This window comes from Lampetra planeri, chromosome 12, assembly GCF_965212315.1.
Source record: "Lampetra planeri chromosome 12, kcLamPlan1.2.h2, whole genome shotgun sequence".
NCBI lineage: Eukaryota > Metazoa > Chordata > Hyperoartia > Petromyzontiformes > Petromyzontidae > Lampetra > Lampetra planeri.
The window spans coordinates 5,261,824-5,288,545 of record NC_136118.1 but is presented as its reverse complement, the minus strand read 5'-3'; the positions used below and the strand labels follow the sequence as shown (position 1 = coordinate 5,288,545).

Sequence of the window (26,722 nt, the reverse complement as noted above, 5' to 3'; positions counted from 1 at the left end):
AGTAAGGTTTGTCACGTAAACAAAACATGCCAAATCGTCACTAGTACAGCACACCGGTGTGTTGGAGAGTAAACCCACAACATGTAGGATTCGAGTACGACGTTTCGGCAGTAATTACAACAAGCATCATCAGGCGACAGCGAAATTTGGGGATAAATCATGTTTCGTTCTTAAATAGAGGGATACATGTGATGTCATTTGTGAGCCAGCCCGTTGCAAAGGCCAGAGGGGTGGGGGGGGCACCTCCGATTGGCTTCGTACAGTGCGAAAGAAGTTTAACATACGGGACATATTACTGGCAGGAACCTCCTGGTTACACCAGCCCACAGGGGATTATTGTGTCTGTCGTGCAGGGAGGGGCTGGGTGGGGAGGGGAGGGTGGGGCTGGGTGGGGAGGGAGGGGAGGGTGGGGGAGGGGCTGGGTGGGGAGGGGTGGGGCTGGGTGGGGAGGGGCTGGTCACCCCGTGGTGCCCTTATCAAACTCAACATTTAACCTACTCACGCCGGCTTGTGCCCGCCCTCACAGTCGGGCATATTTGCGGAATACACCACGCCGCCATTGACCCTGGCCATTGACCGAGCAACCCAACGTTCCTACCAGCTCCCTCCGCAGGAATGTTTATACTCTTTGGTTCTTTCGGTAAAGTCACGAAGGTATAAAATAAATTAAATCACATACATTGCTCCATACGTCGCGTATTGTACTTTACCTTTGAAGGCCATAGTGTTATTGATGAACGTATCGATTTTTTTGTTAAGTGTTTTTTTAGTCCATGAGCCTAGACCTTATATTTCACTTGTAGTACCTGATGTGGCATAATTTTAGTGGTTACAATTTGCGTGACCAACAATACTGAATTATGCGATAACCAGTTGAAATTAGTGGGATATCAAAGAATGAACTGTCATGAAGCAGATACATCTGTACTACTGTACTAAAGTATTTTTACTTTAGGTGGTACCAATTTCTGTTGTGGGGCGATGGGACTTTTTTTTGCAATTGCAAAACAAACGAAGGGCCATTTTCCGAAACGTCGCCTGTTACATACCCCTCATCAGTGCCTACCTTATTTCAGACTAATTCAGACCTTATTGGTCACCCCGTGCCCCTTATAAATCTGAACGTTCGTCCTACAAAGTCCCATCACAAGGGAGAGACGCAAATAGACAATTTTTTCTTTGTCCTTATTGAAACGGCTGTACGCCGTATGTACCTGAAAACCAAATTTCTCAGTACAAGAATACGGGTAAACCGTACGGGTTTTGCAGGTATGCTGTTACACACATTTGTAACCCTTTCAAAGTCTCACACACACACGGTCTCAACGCTGAAGAATAGGCTTTACCCTTTCTGGCAATAAAACAGGTGATAAGATGTTAACCAAACTGAAACCATTTTGCAAGGAATCATGTCTGGTTAAGATGCAAACATCTTGCATGTACTTCTGGTGAACATGCAACCAAAACACATGCTCTGGTAGTACTGTATATTCTAGATTTGAAGTTTTCGTGACTGCAAGGGTCCATACTCTTTGATTTTTTCGGTAAAGTCACAAGTATATGTGTTTAATGCAGACTTGATTCCTTGCAAAAGGTTTCAGTTTGGTGTTTTAACACCTATTTTATTGTCAGAGGGTAAAACCTTCTTATGTTTTGCTACTGGCAAGGGAGATCCCATGATGGTCTCAACATAGATTCTTTTTTTACATACTCTTAGGTTTTTTCGGTAAAGTCACGTAGGTAAAAATAAATAATAAATAATAAAAATACTATAAATAATATAAATAAAATAATAAATCACGACGTTTCGAAGGAAACACAAGCTTCCTTCATCAGGTGTAAAAAGGCACAGCAAAATAATTGTAGTGGGAGTTATTTGTGATGGGGCATTAATATATTGGGTAAGAGGAGGGGGGATGAGCCAAAGGGGACGGGTGCAGGATGGGGGGGGGGTTTGGGGTGGAGGAAGCAGAATAATTAAATTACAAATTAATTCAACCGGAAATGACGTCATATTCAAATGAGGGGAGGAGTCAATGAGAGGGCGCGCGTCGTGAGCTCCGCGTCTCCTTTCCACTCGCGCCGCCATGGTGAGTAGCGCGCTTCGCTCGCCCTCCTAACGGGAGGCATCGCTTGCGAGTAAATTTACGGCCACTCGGCCTGCAGGGTGGCGAGCGAAAGCCTAGAAACGCGATGATCTTCCCCCAAAGAAAAATAACCGAGAGTTTAATTTTATTTGGGGTCGAGAGTTTGGGAGTCGCGTCTCGATGCTTCGCCCACGAGGCGGAGAGGCCTGCGGCCTAGTTTGGGCCCTGCGCGCCGAGTCGCTACACGTGCAGCAATTAATACTGCTGCTGAACCCTCTTGCTAATTAAGACTTTAAACTGCTTGAGGGCTAATTTACGCGTTTATTAATTTGTTATGTGTTTAGTTAGATCGTTATTCGTCTGCGTGCGTGCGCGCGCTAAGGCGCCAAAGCACGCACGTGGAAAATAATTTTACTGTAGTAAATTACTAATTTAACAGTTGCGTTAGGTCATTGTGAATGGTATGCATATGTTTGAGTTGGGTAATGTTTATAATGGCAATGCTGTGTAGTCACCCTGCCGAGTTCAGAATATAAAATTATAAATATCACTGAGCAACACGTGGTTCATGCAGCACACGTGGCCATATGCGTGTCGTTCAGCGCGTGTGTGAATTGCAGTCGTGTAGATCTGAAACATTTGCGGAAAAAAACGTATATATGCTATAAATATATCGGTAAAAACATCCGTTATGATTAATTGGGATTAATATGTTGTGGGTTTTCTGTGGTTCTCGGGTTTCTTCCCACGTGTAACACCATTCGTGGGCTTGAACAAATGCCCGTAAAGGCACGCACGTGCAAAGGCAGAGCTTGAAATTTAGACTTGTGAAGGAAAACAATAAATCTATTAAGCATATACATGAATTAGATATAGCAAAATTATTGCAGGACACAATTTATTAAGGTTCTTGAGACTGGGGTTTGCTTGGAACCATATCTTTTAACCAAAATAATGTTTCGTCTCGTTATCTTTCGTATTTTGTCGGGACAGTCTTGAGTATTGGTTATACGGTAACATAATTACAGCGTGGGCCACAGCCTGATAGAAAATTTAACTAAAGCTTCATTTTGGCGATTTCAGTATATTGTTATACATGATGGGAGATATAAAATAACCAAATTCATAGTATTCATTTACAATTTGTGTAATTACATCAACGTTTAATCGATCATGCATTGAACTTGTATCTCCGAAGCTAAGCAGCATAGAGCCTGGTTGGTCCTTGGATAAGCGACCGCATTGCACAGAATAGGTATCGGACAACTATTTGTAAGGAAAGGAGATGACTGCAAAAACAATTGAAAGCAGTGCAGAACATTCTACCTGCGATAACCAGCGTGAAATATGGTTAAATCCCCACCACCCACACTGCATAATCAATCGGCTCTCATCCAGCAGTGGATTGACTAAAGGGTTGCTTCTTTACTAAACCAATGTATATCGATAGTGGTTCTCTGAAGCTGTGTGTGTGGTCTCGTCTGCCCAGGTGTTGCTCTACGTGCTTTTCGAGCATGCGGCTGGGTACGCCCTCTTCTCCGTCAAGGAGGCAGAGGAAATCGGGATGTTGCTGCCACAGGTGAGGTCATCCCATTCCCACCCACTCCCGAGATGAATTTATCTACAGAATAACTCGATGCACGTTGCAGTATGACTTAATGAATTCATGTGTTGTTTACGCCACTTTTCGCTGCCTCAACTGTGGAGTGCATAAAATGAGTGGCCGAAAATGGCGTAGCATTCCGCTATTCTGTGACTGATAAAATATGCAGATGTGCAACAAATTGTAATGCATATATTGGGACTTGTGAACCGTGTATTGTCGCGCTGGAATGCGGAGGTTGAGTCGGAATCTTAAGACAACTGGGCTTATTGGAGTTAATGCCACTGGTACCAAAGTGTTTGACCATTACCTTGGTTTGTATTATAATTGTCGGACAGTCATGGACACATTGAATTGGGTAGTGTTTTGTCGCTGTGAGTCATGACCATAATGCTTTTTTTTTTAAATACATGTGTTTTTTACTTGTTAATACATTTCATTAAAGCAACAGTTATCTTGAGTGTAATGAAATTCCTTTGATAGCATTTCATACAGCTAATTTATTAATTTTTGTACTGCAGGTGGAGGCGAGCATTTTGGACAGATCAAAGTTCAACACCATGGTCAAGTTGACTGCATTTTATCCCTTCAAGTCGGCTCAGGCTGCCCTTGAAAACATCAATGCCATTTCTGAAGGTATGCACGGTTGACTGTTTGAAATGTAGTTCTGAATGACATTTCAGTGCAATGATGCCTATTATAAGCTGTTAATTCACTGACTTTGATGACGTTACATCCTTGAGTTTCGGAGCACTTGTGATAGGATTAAAAATAACAGGCTTTGAATACTATGAAAACATGTTTAAATATTTGGATTGTTCTTGTGTCCTGTTTAAGGGATATTGCATGAGGACCTGAGGCTGCTCTTGGAGACTAACATGCCAGCACCAAGCAAAAAAAATAAAGTGATCCTGGGAGTGGCCGATGCCAAGATTGGGGCAGCCATCCAGGAAGAGCTGGGAATTCAAGGGCAAACTGGGGGTGTGATCAACGAGATCGTCCGTGGTGAGTTGAAAATACAAAACTCACTTTGCCCATTGTGAGTGCTTGTCACGTGACTTTAGGGACATGTTCTCCCCACTAAAATAATAACTCTTGCATGTATCTGGATTAATAGCAACTCTAACGAGTCTCCAGATTGGCTAACTGAAAAATGGCTTCAGTTGTGTGGTCGATTGCTTCGATGCCGTCATTTAATTTTAGTTCATTGGTTCACTACTGTGAGATGAATGGTCTGGTCTGTGTTTTTGTAATCACAGGGCTTTCTTTCAATTGCCACTTGTGAAGGGGTAGTGGTTAGTTCTGAGGTAGCTTAAACGTTCTTCAGCAGGGTGGGCAGAGCCAGGTGCTTAATTGGGATATTGGTGATGGAACCAAATCTCTCACCAATGATTTGAATGCTTTTGAAAGAAGACTGATGAATTCTTTATATTTTACAGGAATTCGCCTGCATTTCCACGCCCTTGTCAAGGGACTGACAGTCCAGTCAGCTGCCAAGGCGCAGCTGGGTCTTGGGCACAGTTATTCCCGTGCAAAGGTCAAGTTCAACGTCAACCGTGCTGACAACATGATCATCCAGTCAATCAGCCTGCTTGACCAACTCGACAAAGATATCAATACCTTTTCCATGCGTGTGCGGTAAGAGGGGTTTTATGTGCACATTTTTAAATTGTCGTACTTGTATTTTGTTTTGTGATCTACAAAAGGAAGTTGCAACCTCTCAACGCTTACCACCGCTAGAAGGCAACCAGCTCTAGCTGTACAGAAACGGGAGGAATAAAAACAACCACTGTGTAATGCTATGGGTCTGGTCCATTTCATCCAGACCTGTATTTGCAGAGTGGTGACATGACAAGTGGATGACGATAAAAGATTTTCATTTTCGGATTTGATGATGCTAACAATTTTTGTAAATGTCTCGTTTCACAACAGCGAGTGGTACGGTTACCACTTTCCGGAGCTGATTAGGATTGTGCCCGACAACTACACATACTGCCGCCTCACCAAGCTCATCGCCAACCGCAAGGACCTGTCGGAGGAAAATCTGGAGGCGTTGGAGGAGTTAACCATGGACAGCGCAAAAGCTCAAGCCATTCTTGATGCCTCCCGCTCCTCTATGGGTAAAGTCATTCATCTTCCACAGCTCAGCTGCTGTATGCAGGCAGGCAGCCAGTCGTTTGGAGTTTCATAGTTGGCACATTAAAGGTGACAATGATGTTAAACAAAATCTGTCAATCCTCTGAATATTTTTGAATGAAAACCTCTTTTCAGACTGAGTCACCAAATGCACTTTTTGTAACCTTTTGTTTTAAATCTCGTTTTTAACGCTATTTAAAGAGTGTCAGGCAAACGTCAGGAGACCTATATCTGTGCAGTAAGTAGTGAAATGCTCAAACTGGACACCATTTGCTTTACCAAACATCACAGTACGTTTCTCATAGCATACTTGAGCATTCAATCCTCAATGTGTCTACATTGATCTTTTGAAAACTCGTTTTTATAACACAGCATAGTGCTGAAATTGCTATGGATATTGACTTTTGGTGCACCCTGTAACAATATAGCAGTCAAAACGCTCGTGGAATTAAGGATGTAACTCAAATTTGTTTTATTTCTTCCAGGGATGGACATTTCTCCCATTGATCTGATCAACATCGAGAGCTTCTGTACACGTGTCATCTCCCTCGCCGAGTACCGCAAAGGCCTGCAGGAGTATCTCCGTTCCAAGATGAGCATGGTGGCCCCTAATCTTGGTACTCTCATTGGCGAAGTGGTAAGAAGTACGACTGGTGCACGTGGACTATGCTGGGCAGTTATTTTAGTTTTTACCCGGTGCCAGTGATGCAAAATCTAACAATCTGTCAATCCTCTGATTTACAGTGAAGAGAAAATGAGTTTGACTGAGGCATCCGTAATGCAACTACTTACACATTACTGTTATGATGTATCGTAATTAAGGCTATGAGTTTGACATGATGATTAGGGAAATCGTGAATTTGAATCGTCTGAAATATGGAAAATGACTGTAAAAACCATGAAATTTGGTACTTATAAAAATTCTGTGCTACGTATATTTTGCAAAAAAAATAAGTGTCCAAAAATCATTGCCTTAAATGTAAACGATTACCACAGTTAACACTGCTTTTTTGTAATGTAAGTGTGAACCTCAAGTTGTGTTCTCATCCCCTCTACAGGTTGGTGCACGGTTGATTTCACAAGCAGGCAGCTTGACAAACCTGGCAAAGTACCCTGCAAGCACAGTACAGATCCTGGGTGCTGAGAAGGCACTGTTCAGGTACCACAACGTCACCTGTATGGGGTGGGCAGCAGTGATGGTAACATCCCTGGGATTGTCGCTCTTGATTTGCCAATCGATCCCACTCGCCTCCCCTCCTGCTCGCTATGTGGGTATGGTGGTGGTTTGGTGGGTGTGGGGAGATTGTACTGATGGTTTAATGCCCAGGGTATGAACGCTGAGCTGCCCACCTCCAGTATGCACTGATGAAAAATATTTGCTTCTCAGTGCATAAAAGTCACATTTTCAGGTATGCTTTGAGATGCACATTATACATTCAACGTCGGTTTAGCTTATGTGCCATGTGTAAAGTTTGCAAACTTAACTCGGCATTTGAAATTCACCTTCCTAAACTACATTAAGATTTGGTTTTGCCAGTAATTGTCCTTTAACCATGTTGAATAGTATGTTGCATCGCATCGGCATATGATCACCTATGTTGAATTTGCACGTATCCAACATTGAATGGCTTGCGGCCGATTCATTACTGCTTTCTGAAAGGTATTGTAAGTTAAGTGTGGTAACCTTGTATGACAGAGCTCTGAAGACTCGTGGGAACACACCAAAGTATGGACTCATCTTTCACTCCACCTTCATTGGACGGGCAGCAGCCAAGAACAAGGGACGCATCTCGCGCTATCTCGCCAACAAGTGCTCCATCGCTTCCCGCCTTGACTGCTTCTCTGGTAAGGCTGGGCAGCATTCTACTTTGTCAGTACACTTGTAGATGTAGACTTTGCTATGATGGTACTATTTTTCGTCAACAGACTTTCACCTCCTGAATGTTGAAAGCATTTTTGTCTGAGCATGCAAAGTCTTCTGAGCGATAAACACTCAAAAAAATAATTGGGCAGTATTTTTAACAAATCGTTTTTATTCCTTCAGAGATCCCAACGACAGTGTTTGGTGAGAAGTTGAGGGATCAGGTGGAGGAGCGATTGTCATTTTATGAGACGGGCACTGCTCCTAGGAAAAACATTGACGTCATGAAGGAAGCTGCTGCAGAGGTGAGCACAGTTAATCACACACCCTGCCTTGTGGGCAACCTATGTTAGCAGTCTTAGATAAAAGCCATGCAATTTTCTCTGAACTTAAAATGCTGTCTTCTGGCAGGCATTGGTGATAACCGATAAGGTTAAGCGGAAGATGGCGAAAAAGGAAAAGAAGAAGAAAAAGAAAGACAAGCAGGATGCGGATGATGCTGCCGAGAAGGCTGAGGTGAGTGTGATTGGCTGTGAATAATTATCAGCACTTCGCATTCATTGATTTTTCAAATGTTGGTGTTTCATGTTGCATTATCGCTTCACTTTTCTTACAGGAGTCTGTAAACGGGGACACTCCAAAGAAAAAGGAACCCAAAGTGGTAAGCAATTGCAATACAAAAAAAACTAAATATATTTCACGAGCTTTACTACCCAGCTTTGCCCGGGACTTGGATTCTTGTCTAGGATTCATTTCATATTCCCTGATATTTAACTGAAAAACCCTAAAAAAATTGCAAGAAAGAAAAAAGCCGAAACAAATCAATTTAACTAAATCTGATGTTTTTCACTCAAGGAAATTCAACCTTAACCCATACTCTTTGTTTTTTTTGGTAAAGTCACGTAGGTAAAAAATTAAAATAAATTAAATCACGACGTTTCGGGTGCAACACAAGCGTCCTTCAGGTGGGGACAACTTAGCGAAGGCGCAACCGCTTAAGTGCGTCTCAGAGGTGGCTGTGACGAGTAATTATATAGACACACTTAAGCGGTGTGCTTTCGCGAAGTTGTCCCCACCTGAAGGACGCTTGTGTTGCGCCTGAAACGTCGTGATTTTATGTTTTACCTACGTGACTTTACCAAAAAAAACCAGAGTACGAATCCTTGCAGTCAAGAAAACTTCAAATCTAGAACCTTAACCCACTTATACATAAGGTCGATATAGGCAACTCGGGAAGGGAATGACGAAGTTTGTTGCATGGTCTGGAAGAATGCTAAACATTTCGAACAGACACACATTCACAAATTTCCCTTTTAGATATAAAGTAATTTTATGTGCTTCAACTGTATATTGAACATTGTGATTGCAGACTCCCATAGAGGACAAGGAAACTAAGAAAAAGCACAAGGCAGCAAAGGAAGAGACTGACAGCTCTCAAGATAATGGCTCTGAAGAGCCGGTGACACCCGTTTCTGACAAAAAGAAAAAGCGAAAACAGGACAATTTCACTGAGCCTGAAGAAGCTGTGAGTGAAAAGAAGAAAAAGAGGAAGAGCACTGCCAAGTGATTTCATGGGCTCCCCAATGCCCATCACACTGTTGATTTATATGCCTGGCATTGTTGGATTATTTTCCACAAGTCTGCCAGACCAATAACTCCAAAAATAAAAAGTTTAGCATTTTTTTTTACTGACAAATGATGTGCTAATTTTCTGGTCTGCTGAATTAAAATGTATACTGTAAATAATGTACCAATCCTTGATAGACCATTGCTATTCTACACAATGTAGTCTGGTTCTTTGCTGTGGGTCACCATGTAAAGGGTTGCATATTCCCAAAGGGGGGGATACATTAAGCATCTCTAAAATGGCTTTGTCCTGCTCCCTTGAAACCTGTAATGCAGTTAAGTGGTCATGTGTAGCTTCAGATGCCTTTTGTGAAGTTGAATAAAAACGCATTGCATAGCTTGTAAAATTTTGTTTTATTTTCACAGGTGTTTGCCAAACATTTTCATAAATAAAATATATTGTTTCAAGCACGTAATTTAAAACTGCATTTAAAGTTTGATTTTATAACTGAATTAACACTTTTGTATGTTTGCAGAGAGTACAGGTTGTCAAATTGCAGAATAGTTTAATTCAACCCATATCAAGTTAACCTCTACCCATGTCCTCCGCAGAAAAATCTTGTCTGATAAAAGTTACTTTGGATTAGGCATTGCAACTTTTATGGCCTTTAAAATTGTCAGTATACATTTTTCCAGTTTTAAGCTTGACCCAAGTTTAAAATTGTTTTGAGGTAGCTGCTACAGTAGCCCAAATTGGCATCCTATGATCAGTTAATTGGCACTGGCTATGTAGTGTCACTGTAATCTCCACTTGGAATTTTAAAAAATATGGTATAAATGTACAGAAACAAAGTTGGTCCTTGCTCATACAGACTTTACCCCACCCATCCATGATGAATTAACCCTGCGTTCCTTGACCCTGTGCAGCACCTTCCCATGTAGTCTAAACTGATACCAGAAGAGGATCTGCACAATGCCACACACCACAGGCACACACACCAGCAACACGAAGCAGCCCTGGCGCAAAGCCTCCCCAGATACAGTGGGGCTTTGTAGGGGTGGCAGGGGCTGCCCAGGTGCAGATGATGTCACTACGGCCAGTAAGGAGCTGCTTTGGAAGATGTCAAAGCCTGCATGCCACATTAAAATAAAATTTAGTTAGAATTCACAGGTTAAAGTCATCTGGCATCAAGTCGTGGCACAAGGTATTAAGTTTGGTTTGAATTAAACGGGGATGGACGCCCACAAGCATTTGTAGGAGACCAAATTTGTGAAGGCTAAATCTCATGCACTTGCATTCCATGGATGTCAATGTGATGAAGTTGGTCTTCCTGCTGTGCCGGTTAGGGTCGCACTATCTCAGGACAAACTTCCATTTTGAAAAGTTAAAAATGTATTGCTCACGCTACTTTCGTTTCTTTGTTAGAATCAGCATTAAACGAAAGTCCAGTTCAAGCATAACAACAAATGTGCACATTACCCTCAAAAGGTGAAATAGTAAAAACAAGTTAGAAAAATGCATATGCATGGATTCTATGCTTTCCAATATGCATTAGTCGTTGTATTTGATAGGTTTCAAACAACAATGGTTCTCCACGTTTTGGACAACCCATTAATCAATTTGGCCAGTTTTCTATAGGGTGTCTAACCACATCTTAAAAGTACAATGTTGCTATTGGATCATTTTTAAAATCCTGTAGTTATATCCAGCCTCAAGCAATGCATTCATAGCTGGAGCTTTTGTTGTAATGCATTGGAAAAAGCATTGGCGACTTTACCTGTGAAGGAAGCGAGCATCCATGTGCCAATAAGTGGAGCAAACGTCTGCCCAGGCTTGGTCACCAGAGCCACCATGCCAAAGAGCAAGGCAGAAGCAGCTTGCCGGCGCTCGTTGAGAACGAAATCCTCGTCCACCAAGTCACTTATGACCATCGACAGGAGCCGGCATGTTCCTTCCGTGAACACACGGTTGCTAAAGAGCACAACGCAAAATACCCATTGAGTAGAGAAAGTTCAGAGTAAACGGTAAGTGGTACAAGATGCGATGGGGGGAAAAAAATGGTGAACAATTTCAAACCATGTGTTTATATGCTAACGATAAAAGAAAACAGCTGTAGCCTAATACATTACTGCATTTATGACTACGAAAAAGATGGGATCAGCACCAAAAATCAGATTCAAATTACATGATACAGGCTTACAGTATTGGCATGTGTGCCAATACACTGCCTGCTTAATTCCTAAAGATGACTTTCAATTCTATATGTGGCACTAATTACATACCTTGCACTGAAAAAAGATGCAAAGGTCACAATAAAATTGGTCACACCTACACAAATAATGTTTAACTGCAGGCAATTTGGCTTCTATTAAAAGGTTATGCGTTCATAATGTTGCATGAGCTTTTACTATAATTAAGTTAACGGCAAAATACAACTGATTTTACAAAGAATGCCTATGTGTAACATACCTAGCAATAAAGAAGCATAGCAATGTACTATGATCAGGTCCAGCCATCAGCATGACCAGGCTGAGCACCAACTTCAGGTAGAAGAGCCCCATGACCACCTTGTAAACACCGTGCTTCTTGCACAGCGACAGGAAGTAAAGATTGTTCAGGTGTGGCGCGATGTACGAAATTCCTGCAACAGTGGAGAGGGCATAATTACAATTCAACAGCATCAAATGTAGAATATCTTTTGGTCAAGACTAGTGGAAAGAAAAGCACTAAGTACTGCCATCCCCAATCCTAAGCCCCAACCTTCAATTGAAACCATAACACTAAATCCTAACCTCAAAACCCAAACTCCTAAAACCTAATACTAAACTGCTAACACCTTGCCTTAACCGTTCAACCCCGACTATATCCCTAACCTCTCACCTGAACCCCATTAACCCAACACCTATGCAACTAAATAAACAGCTCCCTTTAAAATTGCATCAAATGAATCACAAGGTGTGCGACTGGATACATTTCTGGTTTACAATTGGACGAAGGTGCAAGGATAATAGTGCAAGAGACTGGGGAGGTGGGGGGGGTGTTCCTTGTATCAGTGGGAACCAGTAGTGACTTGCATACATTTCACATCCTACTCTTTAATTTTTTCGGTAAAGTCACGTAGGTAAAAACTTAAATAAATGAACAACTATATTAAATCACGACGTTTCGGGCGCAACACAAGCATCCTTCAGGTTGGGACAACGTAGCAAAAGCACAACCGCTTAAGTGTGTCTCAAGAGATGCCATCTCTGAGACACATCTCTGAGATACATTTAAGCGGTTGTGCTTGCAGTCACAAAAACTTCAAAATTAGAATTTCACATCCTGTTTAATGTATTCACATTACCCAATAGGAGAGAGCCAGTGGAGAGGGAGATGCGGTCTGCCAAAAGGTGCTCCAGAAACAAGGGGAAAAAGTTGCTGTTGAAGTGGCAGTGAAACACCTGTCGGCGAAAACACAACCACCAGAACATTTTATCATGCCTGTATGCGGGCTTCCTGATAACACCGACTATTGTACCAGGGCTCATACCACATGACGGAAACATCGAATTATGGAGCAAGCAGCTGCTGGAAGACACAATGCTTGTGACGTACGTGCTGCCCGATAAAGCATTTTCATTCACCTGAACAAGGTTCATGAGAACAAACCAGCGCAGATTGCGATGTTGTGACAGCTGACGTACATAATCCCGCAAAGAGAGGCGTGGTTCATCTGCCTTGCCTTCTTGCTTCTCCATGTACAGTCTAAACAAACAATACAAAACAAATTACGTTATTACTGCCACATTGTGGCCTTTAAAATGTACAGCTTATCGTAGAGTCTTAACACACAATACAAATTTACGTCATGAGGGAAACGGTGGCAGAGTGGTCCGTGCACCGAGCTATGAAGCCAGCCACCCGAGTGTGATTCCCAGCAATGGTTAGCAGCTGTAGAAAGTGCAATCTGAACCAGTCGGTCCTGGGCACCCAATTTCACCAATGGGCACTGACCACCTTGTTGAAGAATGGTCAAACAAGGCCTATGGGCGATACGTCGGGGGGATGGGGGGCATCCTCCAGCAGCAGATTTACAAACAGCCGTAAAGCAATATTGATTACATTGTAGGGAAACTTCGGCAGAACATTTTTTTAAACGATTAATGCCAATACACTATGCTCAAGTCATTTTCCTCTTTAAGTGAGATTCTTACTTGTCCATCAGCTCGGCATCCTCGTGCTTCCTCTTCCCACTGGCCACGTAGGAGTTGCGGAGGAGGCGTGAGCACACGGCAAAGCCCAGGGCAGAAACAAGTGCAAGCACGACGCAGTACCAGCGGAATGGCACCATGTTCTCTCGGCTCCAGGCCACGTACGACGCAAACACAGAGGCTGAGCCCAAGGCGGCAAATGCCGAGCTGTGGGTGTTGAGCCGAGCGCGGTCGTTGGCCGAAACAGCCAGGTCGGCCAGCAAGGCAGAGTGCTGCAGGCCTACCGCAGTCAAAAACCCATCATATAGGCAGAGGCACAGGACAAACTGGAGGCCTGCCGGCGCCCATGCTACCCAAAATGTGAGAAAGGACAACGCGAGCAGAGGGCCCGTCTGGCTGAGCAGATGCAGTCGTCCTAACACCACCGAAGGGGATGAGAGGCCTCCAGAGGAGCTGCTGCTGTTGCTACTCCACCTGACGGCACATCAGAGAAGCAGTTGTTTTGTGAAAGTTAGGAACATTTCAGATGTATGCATTGATGATGTATAATGCTTTCCAACATGAGTTTGTATTTAGAAGTATTTAAATATTAGTGTGGAGCTGACAGGTAGCAGCCAGGGTAAACATTTTAAGTTTAGCTCACATTGGATAATTTTGAGGAGAGCTAATGCGTAAAACGCTTTCAACCTTAATTGTAAAGTGTTAAAATTAAAACGAGTAGAGAAAATAGATGCAAGATTGAACGTGTGTTTTATGTTACTTCAAAATGGAGGCAATGTGTTGACGTATAAATAGAATGTCAGTTCCTGATTCAACAATGTGTTGAAAATTATTAATTTCCTCAAAACTTACTCTTGGGAAGTGAGGAGTTTTCTGTCACTAATCCAGCCAAACAGAGGATCATTTATGCTGTTCCACACCAGGAATATCGTCTGAGGAGTACAACACGTACAATGTAAAACACAATTGCTTCGTGAAAAAGTAATGCGTTGTTGTGCGCTGTGGAAACATTAAAAAATGCATCAAGTACTTTGACTTGGCAAGCTATTCAAACTGTAAAAGTAATCATGGCTTGTAATTCTCCCATTGCGAGATGAGCAAACATAAAAAGCACACATTCCTTTTGGTTCTCACTGTACCGTTTTAAAATGTTACCGTTCAAACTATCAATAGCTTCAGTTCATCAACGTCTCTTTCCATTTCAAATTCTCACCTCGCCAACCCAGAAAGAAAGCTTGTCAATCTTGTAGACGGACACAAACATTTCCACGTAGTACAAGAGGAACACATTTTGCAGGATGGCCTGGAAAAGGGCCAGGGATCCGTACAGAGCAGCAGTGGAAAATGAGACTGCCATGACGTTCAAAACTAAAAATCCTCTTTACCAACTTATTTCAAACCCACAAGTGGCTAAAAATACCGGTCCCAACATCCGCATATGAAAATATTGCCATTTTCCGTTGATTTCTGTACGCAATCTTCAGGGATTTTCTGAAAGCAAAGTGGGGGGGGAGGCAATTTTAAATTCACGACAGGGAGTTGAAGCAATGTACAAGTGTTTAACATCTATTATCAATTTAAATTGCTATCAGAATCTTTTACGTAATTAGTGACAACCAATTACAAAATGCTGTCATAACCTCAAGCATACCACATACAATGTACACATACTGTATTGTTATTTCAATATATTTATTAGTGTTATTACTGCTTCTGCTAATAAGTGGTCACCACTACACTATTCGAGCTTCAAATTCAACACGTCCCAAACACAGTTGTGCAATTTCTCCTCCGCAAAAGCAATTCAAATTGGCAACATGACGAACTTATGTGAATGTACCACTAACAATGGATTGTCAAAGGGATTAAGATAATGTCCACGTACAGCCCCTAGTGTTAATCCATCGACGGGCCTTCCCACGATGTGTGGGGCCGTGGGTGCTACTTAACCATACTTCACCACGCTGGTCAGCGAGAATTGGTGAAGGAGCGTATACCATACCTGTCAACCCCATACCAATCGCCTATACTATTACAGACCAATTGAGACCTTACACGGGAAAAACACAAATTGACCAACATTTTTTTTTATTGTTGCCCGTAATGAAACGGCTGTACGCCATATAGACCTGAAAACTCAATTTACCTGTACAAGAACACGGGGTTAACCTGTATGGGTTGAGAGGTATGGATTATACTGTCCACGTGGAATTGTACAAGGGGGTTCCCGTACAGTCCTCTGCAACCCAAAGCGTAGCCCACGTGTATGGTGTGTTAAACAATGGAAATACCAATTGTAAGACTGTGTCACCAAATACGATTACATAAACATCAGTAACCCGGCGAGGAGACGTTATAAAATCATAAATTATTATCTTGTGGCGAGCTATAACAACGACATTGCATCTAGTGCGAATAGCATCGTAGAGGAATACCATTTTGGCTAGGCGCGTGTAACAAATGCATCGGTGTGCGTTCACCTTTGACTTGCACACCAAGAGCAAAGCAACGCGTATCACTTGTCGAGTTAAAACAACAACACGTGTGTAAATTAAAACGATGATAAAATACCATCAAATTAAAAACAGCCGGCGAGCCGCTGTGCGTCCGCCACGCGCACGACCGCGAGTTAATGAGTGAGCGGTGGGTGTTAAAGAGTGCGCGTCCCACAAGAAGCGTCTCGCGGCGGCAACCCCGAGGAAGGCGATTTAACCAGGAGAAAGAAAAAAAACCGGTCCTCTTACACGAATATAAACCGAAAGATTGTGCGAGCAATTCATTAATTAAGCCAAACTAATTAAGAAAAAGACTCGCGGCCTCGACGACGTCACCGCCTTTCCGCGAACCGCGAATGCCATGGCCACGCCTCCCCGTGAGCAACGGCCACGCCCCCATGCTCGCCCCCGGTCCAATCAGATCGCTCGGAAGCCCCTAAGCCACGCCCACAGTTAACGCCCCTAGACCACGCCTCCAGATGTAAACTAGCCAATAGGGTTTAAGGCGAATTAGCCAGGGCTTTGGCGACCAACGTGTTCAAAAATACTAAGACCAGGTCTGTCTCCCCGACAGACCTGGTCTTCACCTGAGAACGGCTGCTTGCGTTGTGGCCGAAACGTCGTGAGAATTATTTTAGAATGTTTTATTTGTATTATTTTATTATTTCCCTTCTACGTGACTTTACCGAAAGAACCAAGAAGATGAATCCCTGCAGTCACGAAAGCTTTAAATCGAAATACTAAAGGGTTTTTAGGGGGGGGGGTTTGATAGCGTTAAGTATAAATGTGTCGTAATCCTCCACCATTGGACACATCCAGCAAGGGATACCTGTTAACCCATACTGTTTGCTTGTATTCTTGTACAGGGAAATGTAGTTTTCAGGCCCAATAAAAAAAAATCAACATGTGTGCATCCACATATCAAGCAGGCAACATCAGCATGCAATATCACAGACGGTATTGCATGATAAGTAACACCAATTGTCTAAATTAATACATAAAACAGGTTTTGTTTAGTAACACAACTCCCTTGTGATGGGACTTTGTCGGTGGGTGAACGCTGAGATTTATAAGGGCACGGGGTGACCAAGGACACTGATATGGGGGGCGGGCGGTGGTGGTGACAGATATGGTAAAGGTTGTCTCGTAAACAAAACGCGTCAATTAGTTACTACTTCATCCCACCGGTGTGTTGGAGAGTAAATCCACAGGTGGATTGCTTCACTATCTTCGTCACAGCCATCCCTTCGGCATACTCCAGCAATTGTTTCTTGCTGTGGTTGTCCCCACCTGATGACGGACGCTTGTGTTGCGCCCGAAACGTCGTGATTTTATTTTGTTATTTTCATTTTAAATTTTATTTTTATTATTATTTTTATTTTCACCTACGTGACTTTACCGAAAGAACCAAAGAATACTTCACTATCCTGGCAAATCGCCCGATTATGCTGGTTGGTATAATTACCAGCGAAACGTCGTACTCAAATTGAAAAATGTTATGGATTTAGTCTCCAACACACAACCGGTGGGCTGAAGGAGTAACTAATTGGCGCGTTTGTTTACATGGCAAACCTTACTGGCTCTGTCGGGTGGTGGAGGGTTACACGACACATTTATACATACACGATCTAACCCAAACACCTTTATTATGAATAAGCCAATGGTTTTTTTTGTTCACGTTTGTGTCAGTGACGTTGCCTGCAACAAGAAGAGCCCTTTTTGGGAGCTTCGTGGTGGGTCTCTTGCGTTGAAGAGTGCGAGATTGGATGTTGCTGTCAGCTAGAAGTGGTTATCATCGGGTCAATACAGCACGCATGAGATCATGGTCTACCCTAAACCGCATCCGCACAAACCAAGTCAGATGCGGATACCTGATGCCCAAATGGAAACTTAAAAACTATCCAATGTGTGACTGTGGCCACCCAGAACAGAGTCATACAATGTATAACAACGCAATGCCCGATTCACAAATATGAAGGAGACATCACAGCAATGAACTCCGCTGCTGCTCCTAACGAGGTTATCTGGCTTGACCACCTACCTGGATGTGAATTTGTAGTTATTGCTCTGCATCTACATCAACAAGCGTTGCCTTAAAATGTTTATACACTCGAAGCTACATTGTGAAGGTTAAATACAATGTGGCAATTCCCCTTTGCAACATAGCACATTTTCCGTCGTAATTTCTTGCGCTCATTCAATATAAAAACAGCACTGCAAGCGTATTTGAGGCACATTTGGCAACAATGTGGCAGATTAATGATACTGTATATCCAAATAATAAATCAGATTTTCCCCAAGGATGCACATGAGGTATTGCAATATCTATGCATTCGTGACCAATAGCAATTGCATGAATGAAGGGTAATGTAATGACTTATGCAGTAACATCCTGTTGTTATTAGCGCACTGCTCTACGAACCAGGCTTATACTGGTAGGAACCTCCTGGTTACACCAGCCCACAAGGGATTATTGTGTACGTCCGTCCGTCGTGCAGGGAGGGGCTGGGTGGGGAGGGTGGGGCTAGGTGGGGAGGGGCTGGGTGGGGAGGGCTGGGTGGGGAGGAGCTGGGTGGGGAGGGGGTGGGTGGGGAGGGGCTGGGTGGGGAGTGGCTGGTCACCCCGTGGTGCCCTTATAAAACTCAACGTTTAACCTACTCACGCCGGCTTGTGCCCGCCCTCACAGTCGGGCATAATTGCGGAATACACCACGCCGCCGTTGACCCTGGCCATTGACCGAGCAACCCAACGTTCCTACCAGCTCCCTCCGCAGGAATGTGTTTATATCAACGGCGTATAACTGAACCAGTCCTTGTTGATCATGGGAGTTGGTTTGGAGTGGTCTTCTTAACCAACTCTCATAACCAGCGAGGACTGGGAGCCCTTCATTCAGCAACGGATTGAAAGGGGTGGACATTAAAAAAACATTTACATCAATGTTGTACGTTATGCACGTGTGTATGAATGCTGGTAAAAACGTACACAACACAATACATTGTTGTATGTACGTTACATCTTTAATCATTTCTCATAACAGTACAATATATCAGTCGAGCAGTAATTCGATTCAAACGACGTAAAAAAACAAACGTTTCCTTACACGCGAATGATGCAATTTCACATACACGGGCTTGACACCTTAAATGCGCCAGAAGGCACGTAGGAAAGGATACAGTATAGGATCTCAGTCACTTAAGGTCCTAAGGGAACTCGCTCATTGCAGGAACGTGGAGGTAATGGATACTACCATTCGGCTTCATATACTCTCCACCACACAGTGATCGATGCAGCTTGCACTCCCTGACGTCCCATTAGGAGAGATTTATATTGATGGGAGTCTTATCCAGTTGTCTTAGCCCAACACCATATCCAGTATGCGTTGAACAATTCTCAATTATATTTTGGCCAAATGTCTAGTTGCTGTAAGATTAGCACTAAACAAAGCCACGTGAATGACTAAATACACGACTGATAAACTTAAAAAAACAAATGTTACGTTTTAAATTATTGAACGACGATCACATTAGACAGTATGGGGTACTATAATCTTAAATATACCGTGCCTAGAAATTAATTTTAAAAGTCCGATCATTTAAAGTTACCTTACCAAGCTTAAATTATACGGCATTTATTTTGCATGGACAAGTCATTAAAAATAGCACACTCTACAAAACAGCATTTGAATTTGCTTCCAATGATCCCTTCTTGAACTCTTTTATACGCCTTCACTTACATACCCAACACACGAAGGTACTCCAATACAAAACACAACGCACATACTTGTGATGTTCAAGACAGCAAAAGTTTTTTTTAAAGTTGGGAGTTGTAATAAGATTCGATTAACTTACAGCACTAGAAATTTTATTACACAGTTCAGCGATTTAAAAAGTTAATGTGCAAGTGGTGGTGGCAGCAGCTGAGGCTATCTCGTAAGTGGATTGATCATGGCTATAATTATGGTCAACCTTGAAAAGTAGAAAATTCTGGTATTGAGTTACCTGATTAAACAAACTTGATGTCGAGACAGTTGTCCTTACAGGCAATGTTTACTTTATCCAGCCTATCGATGGGAATTATTTGTGCCGTCAGTTTAATACACGAGTTTAATTATTGAAATTGCACAACCACCCATGGGGAAACTCATCAACTGAGACACCAGAATTTAAACCACTTGCTATGTTTGTACCTCCCCTGCAGTGCGCGTTTCAGGTGCGGAATCATTTGTAGTACCAATGTTTTTTTTATATTTGGAGATGCAACCATATCAAGTACACATAAGTTTAGGATAGTAAGTAATCTGTGGCTTAGCTGGGGCAAAGCAGGTCAATGCATGGTAATAGGTTTCATCACAAAAATCATCACTTGGAAGGTACATAACCACATGGCTTTACAAAAAAAGATTAGAATTGTACATTTGTCAAATACGGTATACATACAAGTGAATTAGATCGAAAGATTTTTTTTTATGCGACCATTTCAGCTTCAGAATGTTGGGGAGTTTGAGGAGACGCAGGCATTCAATGAATCATTCAAGGTCTCAATTTCTATATTCACATGATTCTGTCCACTCGAGATTTTCTCATACTTCATAGATTTTACTGCTGTTTTTCCTCGTGTTACTTGCATACTATCAATCTTCTGATTCTGTGTTTTGGACCGGCACCTCTTCGTTGGGCCAAATTTAGCGGTGGCCACACTTTGGCTCGGTCGCCGGTCGCCGAGTGACACCGAGGCGATTGTTAATGTTTCTCTAGCTATATTTTCTCGTTGGGTAGCACCTCCGCTTTGAGCTTTTTTTGAACAGCTTCTTGTTGATAACCGCGTTCCAACATGACTAGTTGAAGGCGATTGCTCTGTTTTGTCATTTTTCCTCAGCTCTTCAGCTTCCGATGAACTAGTTATGTTTATGCACTCTGTATGGTCATTGGAAAGCTCAGTCTTTAATTCTTCAGTTTCCTCCAAAATCTTCTTTTCAGACAAGCTCAAGTCCATACTTACTTTAACACCTGTCTGTTTGCTTGACAACTTTGAATGAGTACATTTTAAATTCTTGACATTTGTTGCTTTAGGATTTAGGCTAGATCCTTGGTTAATCTGGGATGTAGCTACAGTTGGAAATACATGGGATGACGAGTTGCTGGCAATCGATCTTTTCAATTTGACACTTTTACTCAAGGAAACTTCTGATTTTTTCACAAGTTCCGACTTTGATGATGTGGGCATATGGTTTGTTTTATGATCCCTTTGTAAAGGTTTTGGACTATTTGGAGATGTTCTACTACCTCTCAACCTGCCTCTTTGCTGAACGTCTGCATTTATGTCAGACAGCACAACCGTGCAGTTCATATTCACACGTGTGCTTCGAATCTCCACAGAGTTTGGGAACTCCCGCATCAGTGCAGCTTCCAAATCGTGGTTCTCTCTGAAGCTGTTCTCTCCCTGAAGGTTCGTTGCTGCTGCAAACACACATTACAATTATTGCAACTACATAAATAATAGAACGCTCACCTAATATCGCATTGAACAAATACAACAAATATTATCAAATGCGTGGATTATTGAATGCTTTTCCAAAATGTTGTTTGTTCTTGGAGGTATATTAGTTATGACACTACGTTTCAAGCTACGCAAGATGGAAGTCACAAAGGTGCATGACGTGATGTTACAAGATGTCACGTGTAATTCAATCATGGGAAGTTCCAAATGTTAAGTTAATTTTGTGTAACCAGGTGAGAACTCAAGAGACCAGGATAGTCTCATTTGGAAGAGTGACCTGGTATAGGTAATTTTCAAATTTGGAGCCTGATGCCGACACACAATAGCCTACTCTTACGCTATTGTGAATGACATCACAGGGATCATTAACGTCTACTGAAGCAGATAGCGCATATTATTACGGTTACTACACCCATAGATCAAAATCTAGGTTGGCCACTGATATAAACGTCAAGCTTCAAGCATGCTACCGCTAGTCCCGGTCAATGCCCTAGAGGGAAGACAGGGGCTCATGGGCCATTATCCTGCAAGCGCCAATGAAAACAATTTTGCGCTGGTTTTGTCAATTTTTTTGCAATCCTGTAAGAAATTTGGCCGTTTTCTCTACGGCACACCCTAATAGTAGCACAACCTGCGAATAAACTTTTGTTCATATTGAGAGCAACCATACCCCCCCCCCCATTCTAGACAGGGGTAATGCATACATGCTTTTAACCTTATTTGGAAAGCATCAAAAGTAGATAATTTCGAACCAAGGGTTAAGTATTAGATCGAATGTGTATGAGATCTTGTAAATATTACATTTCAACAATGCATCTTTCTTCTTTTCTTCGATGGCTTGCTTTAGGCTGCTAATCTCAGCAAAAAGAACTTCCACAGAGCGCTCACCATCTAAAACATCACTGCATGCATGCTGGGGGCAAAATATAGGCATCAAAATTATACGAAATACACACACACACAACATTTCCCCTCATCAAATATCATAAATTACACGAAAAATTATTTCTAAAATAATGTAAATGTTTTAATGTAATAATTTTACAAGATTCACCTCCAGCTTGTTTTGCAGTTCTGTGTTCAGTTGAAGGATGTTGTTAACATCTCGCATCTCACCATTGTTGGTCACAAATTTGGATCTAAAATGTAAAGACAAAATCATTGATAGTTTATATAGAACTGTGAAAGGTTTTTTTGGATTATACTAAGTGTTGTTTGGCATGATGTCAAACGTTTTGCTCCATATGCTGAAGAAGCTCCTAGCACATAGACCCAAAAGTCAGACAAGGAAAATAGGCGGTAAACCCGAAAACATTTAAACAAATAAAATAAACAGCATTTCATGACTGCACTTTCGTGAATATATGCAAGCCCAAACCTGGACAGAAGATTCCTGCAAGTGGTAGAATGGCAGGGAGGAGGAATATCCCAATAGGATTCCAACCCACTTTGTCCCAAATTACTGATGGTCATGGGAATACGCTCATAAAACCTTAAAGACAAGTCAGAATAAGGGTGTTAATGAAGTACATATTAAACATGTATTGGACAGTATAAAATCAAGCGTGTAATTTATATTGAGTGCCATACATTTTCTATGAATGTTATTGCTCTTAAACTTTAATAATATATAAAAGAACACTATAAAAAATATTGTCAAAACTGCATATCTAGAATTACTTCAGGTTTGTATGAGACTTTTATGAAAACCATATTTTTATTCTATATATTGACAGTAATAAATACATTTCGATGATCAAATAAGTCATTGACAATATTTTCTACTAGTAACAGCCAGAGCTCTAAAAGATGGCAGTGCACTTGTACGTCATCAAAAAATAAGGTTGTTCTGTAAACATATGGCTGATGTCATCGCAAAGGGTTCCATAAAGGGGTGAGTGCTGCAGATGCGCGAGTGATATTGATATTTCCAACACATACTCGGCTGTTTTTTTTTAACACACTTGCCTGCCATATGTCAGAGCCTTCACCCGACAATCTCAATGTACACCCAACAATAGTATTTTTTCTCCCCATACTAATTTATTTTAATATAAAACTACAAAAGCCAAAAAAGTGTTTGTAAATTATAAATCAGACTAAAGACATTTTGCAGCAAGTAATAAAATTAAGTTAATATCCACCACCTGCTCTTGTACTATTAACTACTACTGTAATTAGAGATGTAAAACTAATGCAGACGAAAAGTAAAATGTCCAATATTTAGCACCTGCACATCTACCTTCCATTAGGCTTAAAGAGTGTGTATTCCATGGTGTAAGTGGCACGGTTTGAGGATGACGCCATGGTGAAGAGCAGGAAGACGAGGTCAGGCACTTGTAGTGTGTCCCGTAGTCTCTGTAGCAGCAACTGTTCCCGGAAGGAAATCTTCTGGTCACTCTCCCAGCGAAATTTATAAAATCCGATAACTTCCTGGAAACGGATAAGTCAATGTTACATTAGACCTTAATCATTTTAGGAATCTTCCAAAATAACATGTGCACTAAGTACCTATGTTTAAGATTTAGTAAAACACTGTAGTGTTTATTTTATGCTCACGTTTTCAACTCACCTTCTCTTTGCTCTTAATAATGTTACCAAGAGTATCTTCATTAATGATAGCAACGCTGTTGTAAAAACTGTTTAAACAAAAGAAGCAAAAGTATTACACAAGTGGTATTTGTAAAAGCTTTGCATTGGCAGTCATACAAATCTTGATATCCAAAAACAACTCAATTGCAGTCATATTATTAAGGAACTCACTCACCTGGCCAATCTAGTGCATGGGATATGACTGTAAATACCTGTGAAAACAAAATAAAAACGTACAATTTCAATATTACTGTAATTACATTTTCCTCAGTGAATATTGCATGTTTATTTGGTGCACTTACTTAACACTTGCTTGCTTTCTACATTGCTAATGTTCGAATCACTGATGCTTCTGACCTCATCTTCTCTCACATCACCGAGCAAAAATCCTTCCTGAAAAAAATGTTATGGAGACACACAATATAGATTACAATTAATAGTGACATCTGTACACTCTGGTGTCTCATAACACCACATCACATTGGAAAATTATCCTTACTAAAGCATCTTAGAATTTCAAGAAATGTTTTTTACATGCAAACTATTTTAAAGAGATTTTACTTCAAACAGTAAAGTGAATGTTAGATAACCGATGACACTCAACGGCAACATAACACATTGTTATATAATGGTGGAACAGCTCTCAGTTCTAACACAATCCTGATGCAGCATCTGTTAACAAGAAGTATCGGCCTCATGCAAGAGAGCTAAAACACTTAAAAAAAACTCTACTATTTAGTGATGCTGCGTTGACAGGGTGAATTTTGTTAATTTAACTTACCAGAACATGTTTTATAAATCCATGTTACAAACACAATTGAAAAACTCACCACCTTCGTCATTTAACAGAACATTATACAGTAGTAGGCTGCACTTCTGAGAAAGGATACATCTTGTGTTTCCATCTTTTTCCGAGTTTCGGTTTAAAAAAAAAAACCCACTCGACCCGATTACAAATGTTTCATACTGTGGAGCGGTGGCGCAGCGCTTAGCGCACTGAGCTATGAACAAGGCCACCTTTTAATTCTTGACCAAGGACATCATTAGCGAGTGATGCGAGTATGTCCATCTCCTAAGTCGCAGAGCCCAAACCAAATGTCCATCTGAGCCTCATCGAGAGCTAAATAGGCCGATCAAATGCCTTAGGGAAGCCACCACACATGAGCATACACACCTTGACGTCATCCAACTCGAGCAAATGATTAGGGCTCACCTTTACAGGTGACTGGGCGGTTAACAACTTAGAAGCACGTTTGACAGGTGAAACATACTGCCCTCCTCTTCCACGCTGATCGGTAGGTCAACAGTAGTGGGGTCAAGTTTGGGGACTGCCACTTCATCCAAGACGTTTGGCAAGCGTGGAAAAGGAGGCCAAAAACGCATCTATAAGGAGCTCTTCAGATGTCGCTCTAATGGAGGGCATTCCGCCGACAGTGGCGTTAGCAAGCTATTTCAGGTCCACACCTTTACCTTTTCATTCATATTTAGATTTAAAGCTTTCGTGACTGCAGGGATTCATATTCTTGGTTATTTCGGTAAAGTCACGTAGAAGGTAGATTTTTATTGTTTTATATTTGTATTATTTTATTATTTCCCTTCTACGTGACTTTACCGAAAGAACCAAGAATATACTGCCCTCTAGTAACCCCGATTGGTGCTGCTAAAAATGATTGTTACACAATGACCGACAGATATGGTTTTGAGGCCTGTTTCACAGCGGCATCACATGTGCCCAGAGAGGAAATGAAGTAGCGGGTCGGATAGTGAGTTGGTCACCCTGGGTGCGAGGTAGATTCATCCAGCAGTGGATTGATCACGGCTAGTGATGCTGATGATGATGAAGGAGATGAAAGCCGGCGGTGGCAGTGCTGATGAGAGCCCGGCACTGGGCCTCAACCAGAGAATCGCGCCCTCGACTTTACTCGTTGAATCCCCGGCACAAATGAATTGTGGTTGCCATAGACTATAGCGAGCATCCTTTCGGCAAATAAATCATTTACCTGCGATTAAATAAACGGAGACTGTTCACGATGCGGTAATTACGAAGGTGGGTAGCACACCAAGTCTAGGTTAGTACAGCATCCGCCTTTTGTCTTAAGGTCTCCGTGTTAATGTCTCTGTGTGTGTGAGTGATCAATGTTGTGGTTACAATTCACAGTGTGCACGCGTGCGTTGTGTTTCTTCCTCACGATAAGAAGGCATCGACTTACGTGGTCCGAGGCACTGCTGAGCTGGGCGAGCTGCAGTTGACCCAGAGTCCAGCCCGACAGCCGCGCCATGACGGCCAAGGGAGTCGGGGTGGGGGCGGGGGGGGATGGAGGGGGTGGGGGGGTGTATGGGTGGGGTAGTTTGGATGGGTGGGGGTGGCTAGGGGGGTTGGAGGTGGGGGGGGTTGGGGAGGTTGGATAGGGGTGGGTTGATAAGGATGGATGGGGGGGGTGGAGGAGGTTGGGGGGGGTGGAGGTTGGGGGGGTGGGTGGAGGAGGTTGGGGGGTGGAGGGGAGGTTGGGGGGGGTGGGGGAGGTTGGGGGGTGGGGGAGGTTGGGGGGTGGGGGGGGAGGTTGGGGGGGTGGAGGTTTAGGGGGTGGGGGGGGTGGAGGAGGTTTGGGGGGTGGGTGATGGAGGGGTGGGGGGTTTGGGGGGGTTGGATGGGGGTGGGTTGATAAGGATGGGTGGGGGGGGTGGAGGAGGT

At 42.4% G+C, this 26,722-nt stretch overlaps 3 protein-coding genes and 1 non-coding gene across 10 annotated transcripts; 2 read left to right on the top strand and 2 right to left on the bottom strand.

The window, feature by feature from the left end:
• Nucleotides 1-1,991: 1,991 nt before the first annotated feature.
• Nucleotides 1,992-9,736, top strand: NOP56 (NOP56 ribonucleoprotein). The gene is made up of 13 exons (XM_078599271.1): nucleotides 1,992-2,090; nucleotides 3,577-3,666; nucleotides 4,212-4,326; nucleotides 4,528-4,695; nucleotides 5,130-5,328; nucleotides 5,623-5,810; nucleotides 6,312-6,463; nucleotides 6,885-6,985; nucleotides 7,523-7,671; nucleotides 7,871-7,992; nucleotides 8,099-8,203; nucleotides 8,304-8,348; nucleotides 9,057-9,736. The coding sequence occupies exons 1-13, from the start codon at nucleotides 2,088-2,090 to the stop codon at nucleotides 9,252-9,254; spliced, it is 1,635 nt and encodes a 544-aa protein (XP_078455397.1). The 5' UTR covers nucleotides 1,992-2,087; the 3' UTR covers nucleotides 9,255-9,736.
• LOC144721839 (small nucleolar RNA SNORD56) lies at nucleotides 7,722-7,794 on the top strand. The gene has a single exon (XR_013585987.1). It is a non-coding gene; the product is annotated as a small nucleolar RNA SNORD56 (small nucleolar RNA).
• Nucleotides 9,649-16,312, bottom strand: SLC68A1 (solute carrier family 68 member 1). 3 transcript variants are annotated; one of them, XM_078599273.1, is made up of 9 exons: nucleotides 16,192-16,312; nucleotides 14,661-14,938; nucleotides 14,300-14,379; nucleotides 13,451-13,921; nucleotides 12,881-13,001; nucleotides 12,601-12,697; nucleotides 11,724-11,895; nucleotides 11,032-11,225; nucleotides 9,649-10,383 (listed from the first exon to the last, which is right to left on the bottom strand). In XM_078599273.1, the coding sequence occupies exons 2-9, from the start codon at nucleotides 14,802-14,804 to the stop codon at nucleotides 10,118-10,120; spliced, it is 1,545 nt and encodes a 514-aa protein (XP_078455399.1). In that variant the 5' UTR covers nucleotides 14,805-14,938; nucleotides 16,192-16,312; the 3' UTR covers nucleotides 9,649-10,117. The 3 variants fall into 3 exon arrangements, with proteins under 3 accessions (XP_078455399.1, XP_078455398.1, XP_078455400.1); XM_078599272.1 differs by having other exon boundaries at nucleotides 15,928-16,310; XM_078599274.1 differs by having other exon boundaries at nucleotides 12,941-13,001; nucleotides 15,928-16,284.
• A 2,625-nt stretch (nucleotides 16,313-18,937) lies between these two features.
• On the bottom strand, nucleotides 18,938-26,333 carry LOC144721559 (BRISC complex subunit Abraxas 2-like). 5 transcript variants are annotated; one of them, XM_078599265.1, is made up of 9 exons: nucleotides 26,241-26,333; nucleotides 24,333-24,423; nucleotides 24,206-24,242; nucleotides 24,011-24,077; nucleotides 23,681-23,871; nucleotides 22,817-22,930; nucleotides 22,493-22,577; nucleotides 22,240-22,351; nucleotides 18,938-21,398 (listed from the first exon to the last, which is right to left on the bottom strand). In XM_078599265.1, the coding sequence occupies exons 1-9, from the start codon at nucleotides 26,307-26,309 to the stop codon at nucleotides 20,425-20,427; spliced, it is 1,740 nt and encodes a 579-aa protein (XP_078455391.1). In that variant the 5' UTR covers nucleotides 26,310-26,333; the 3' UTR covers nucleotides 18,938-20,424. The 5 variants fall into 5 exon arrangements, with proteins under 5 accessions (XP_078455391.1, XP_078455392.1, XP_078455393.1 ...); XM_078599266.1 differs by having other exon boundaries at nucleotides 18,938-21,395; XM_078599270.1 differs by having other exon boundaries at nucleotides 20,702-21,398; nucleotides 23,727-23,871.
• Between the last annotated feature and the right edge of the window lie 389 nt (nucleotides 26,334-26,722).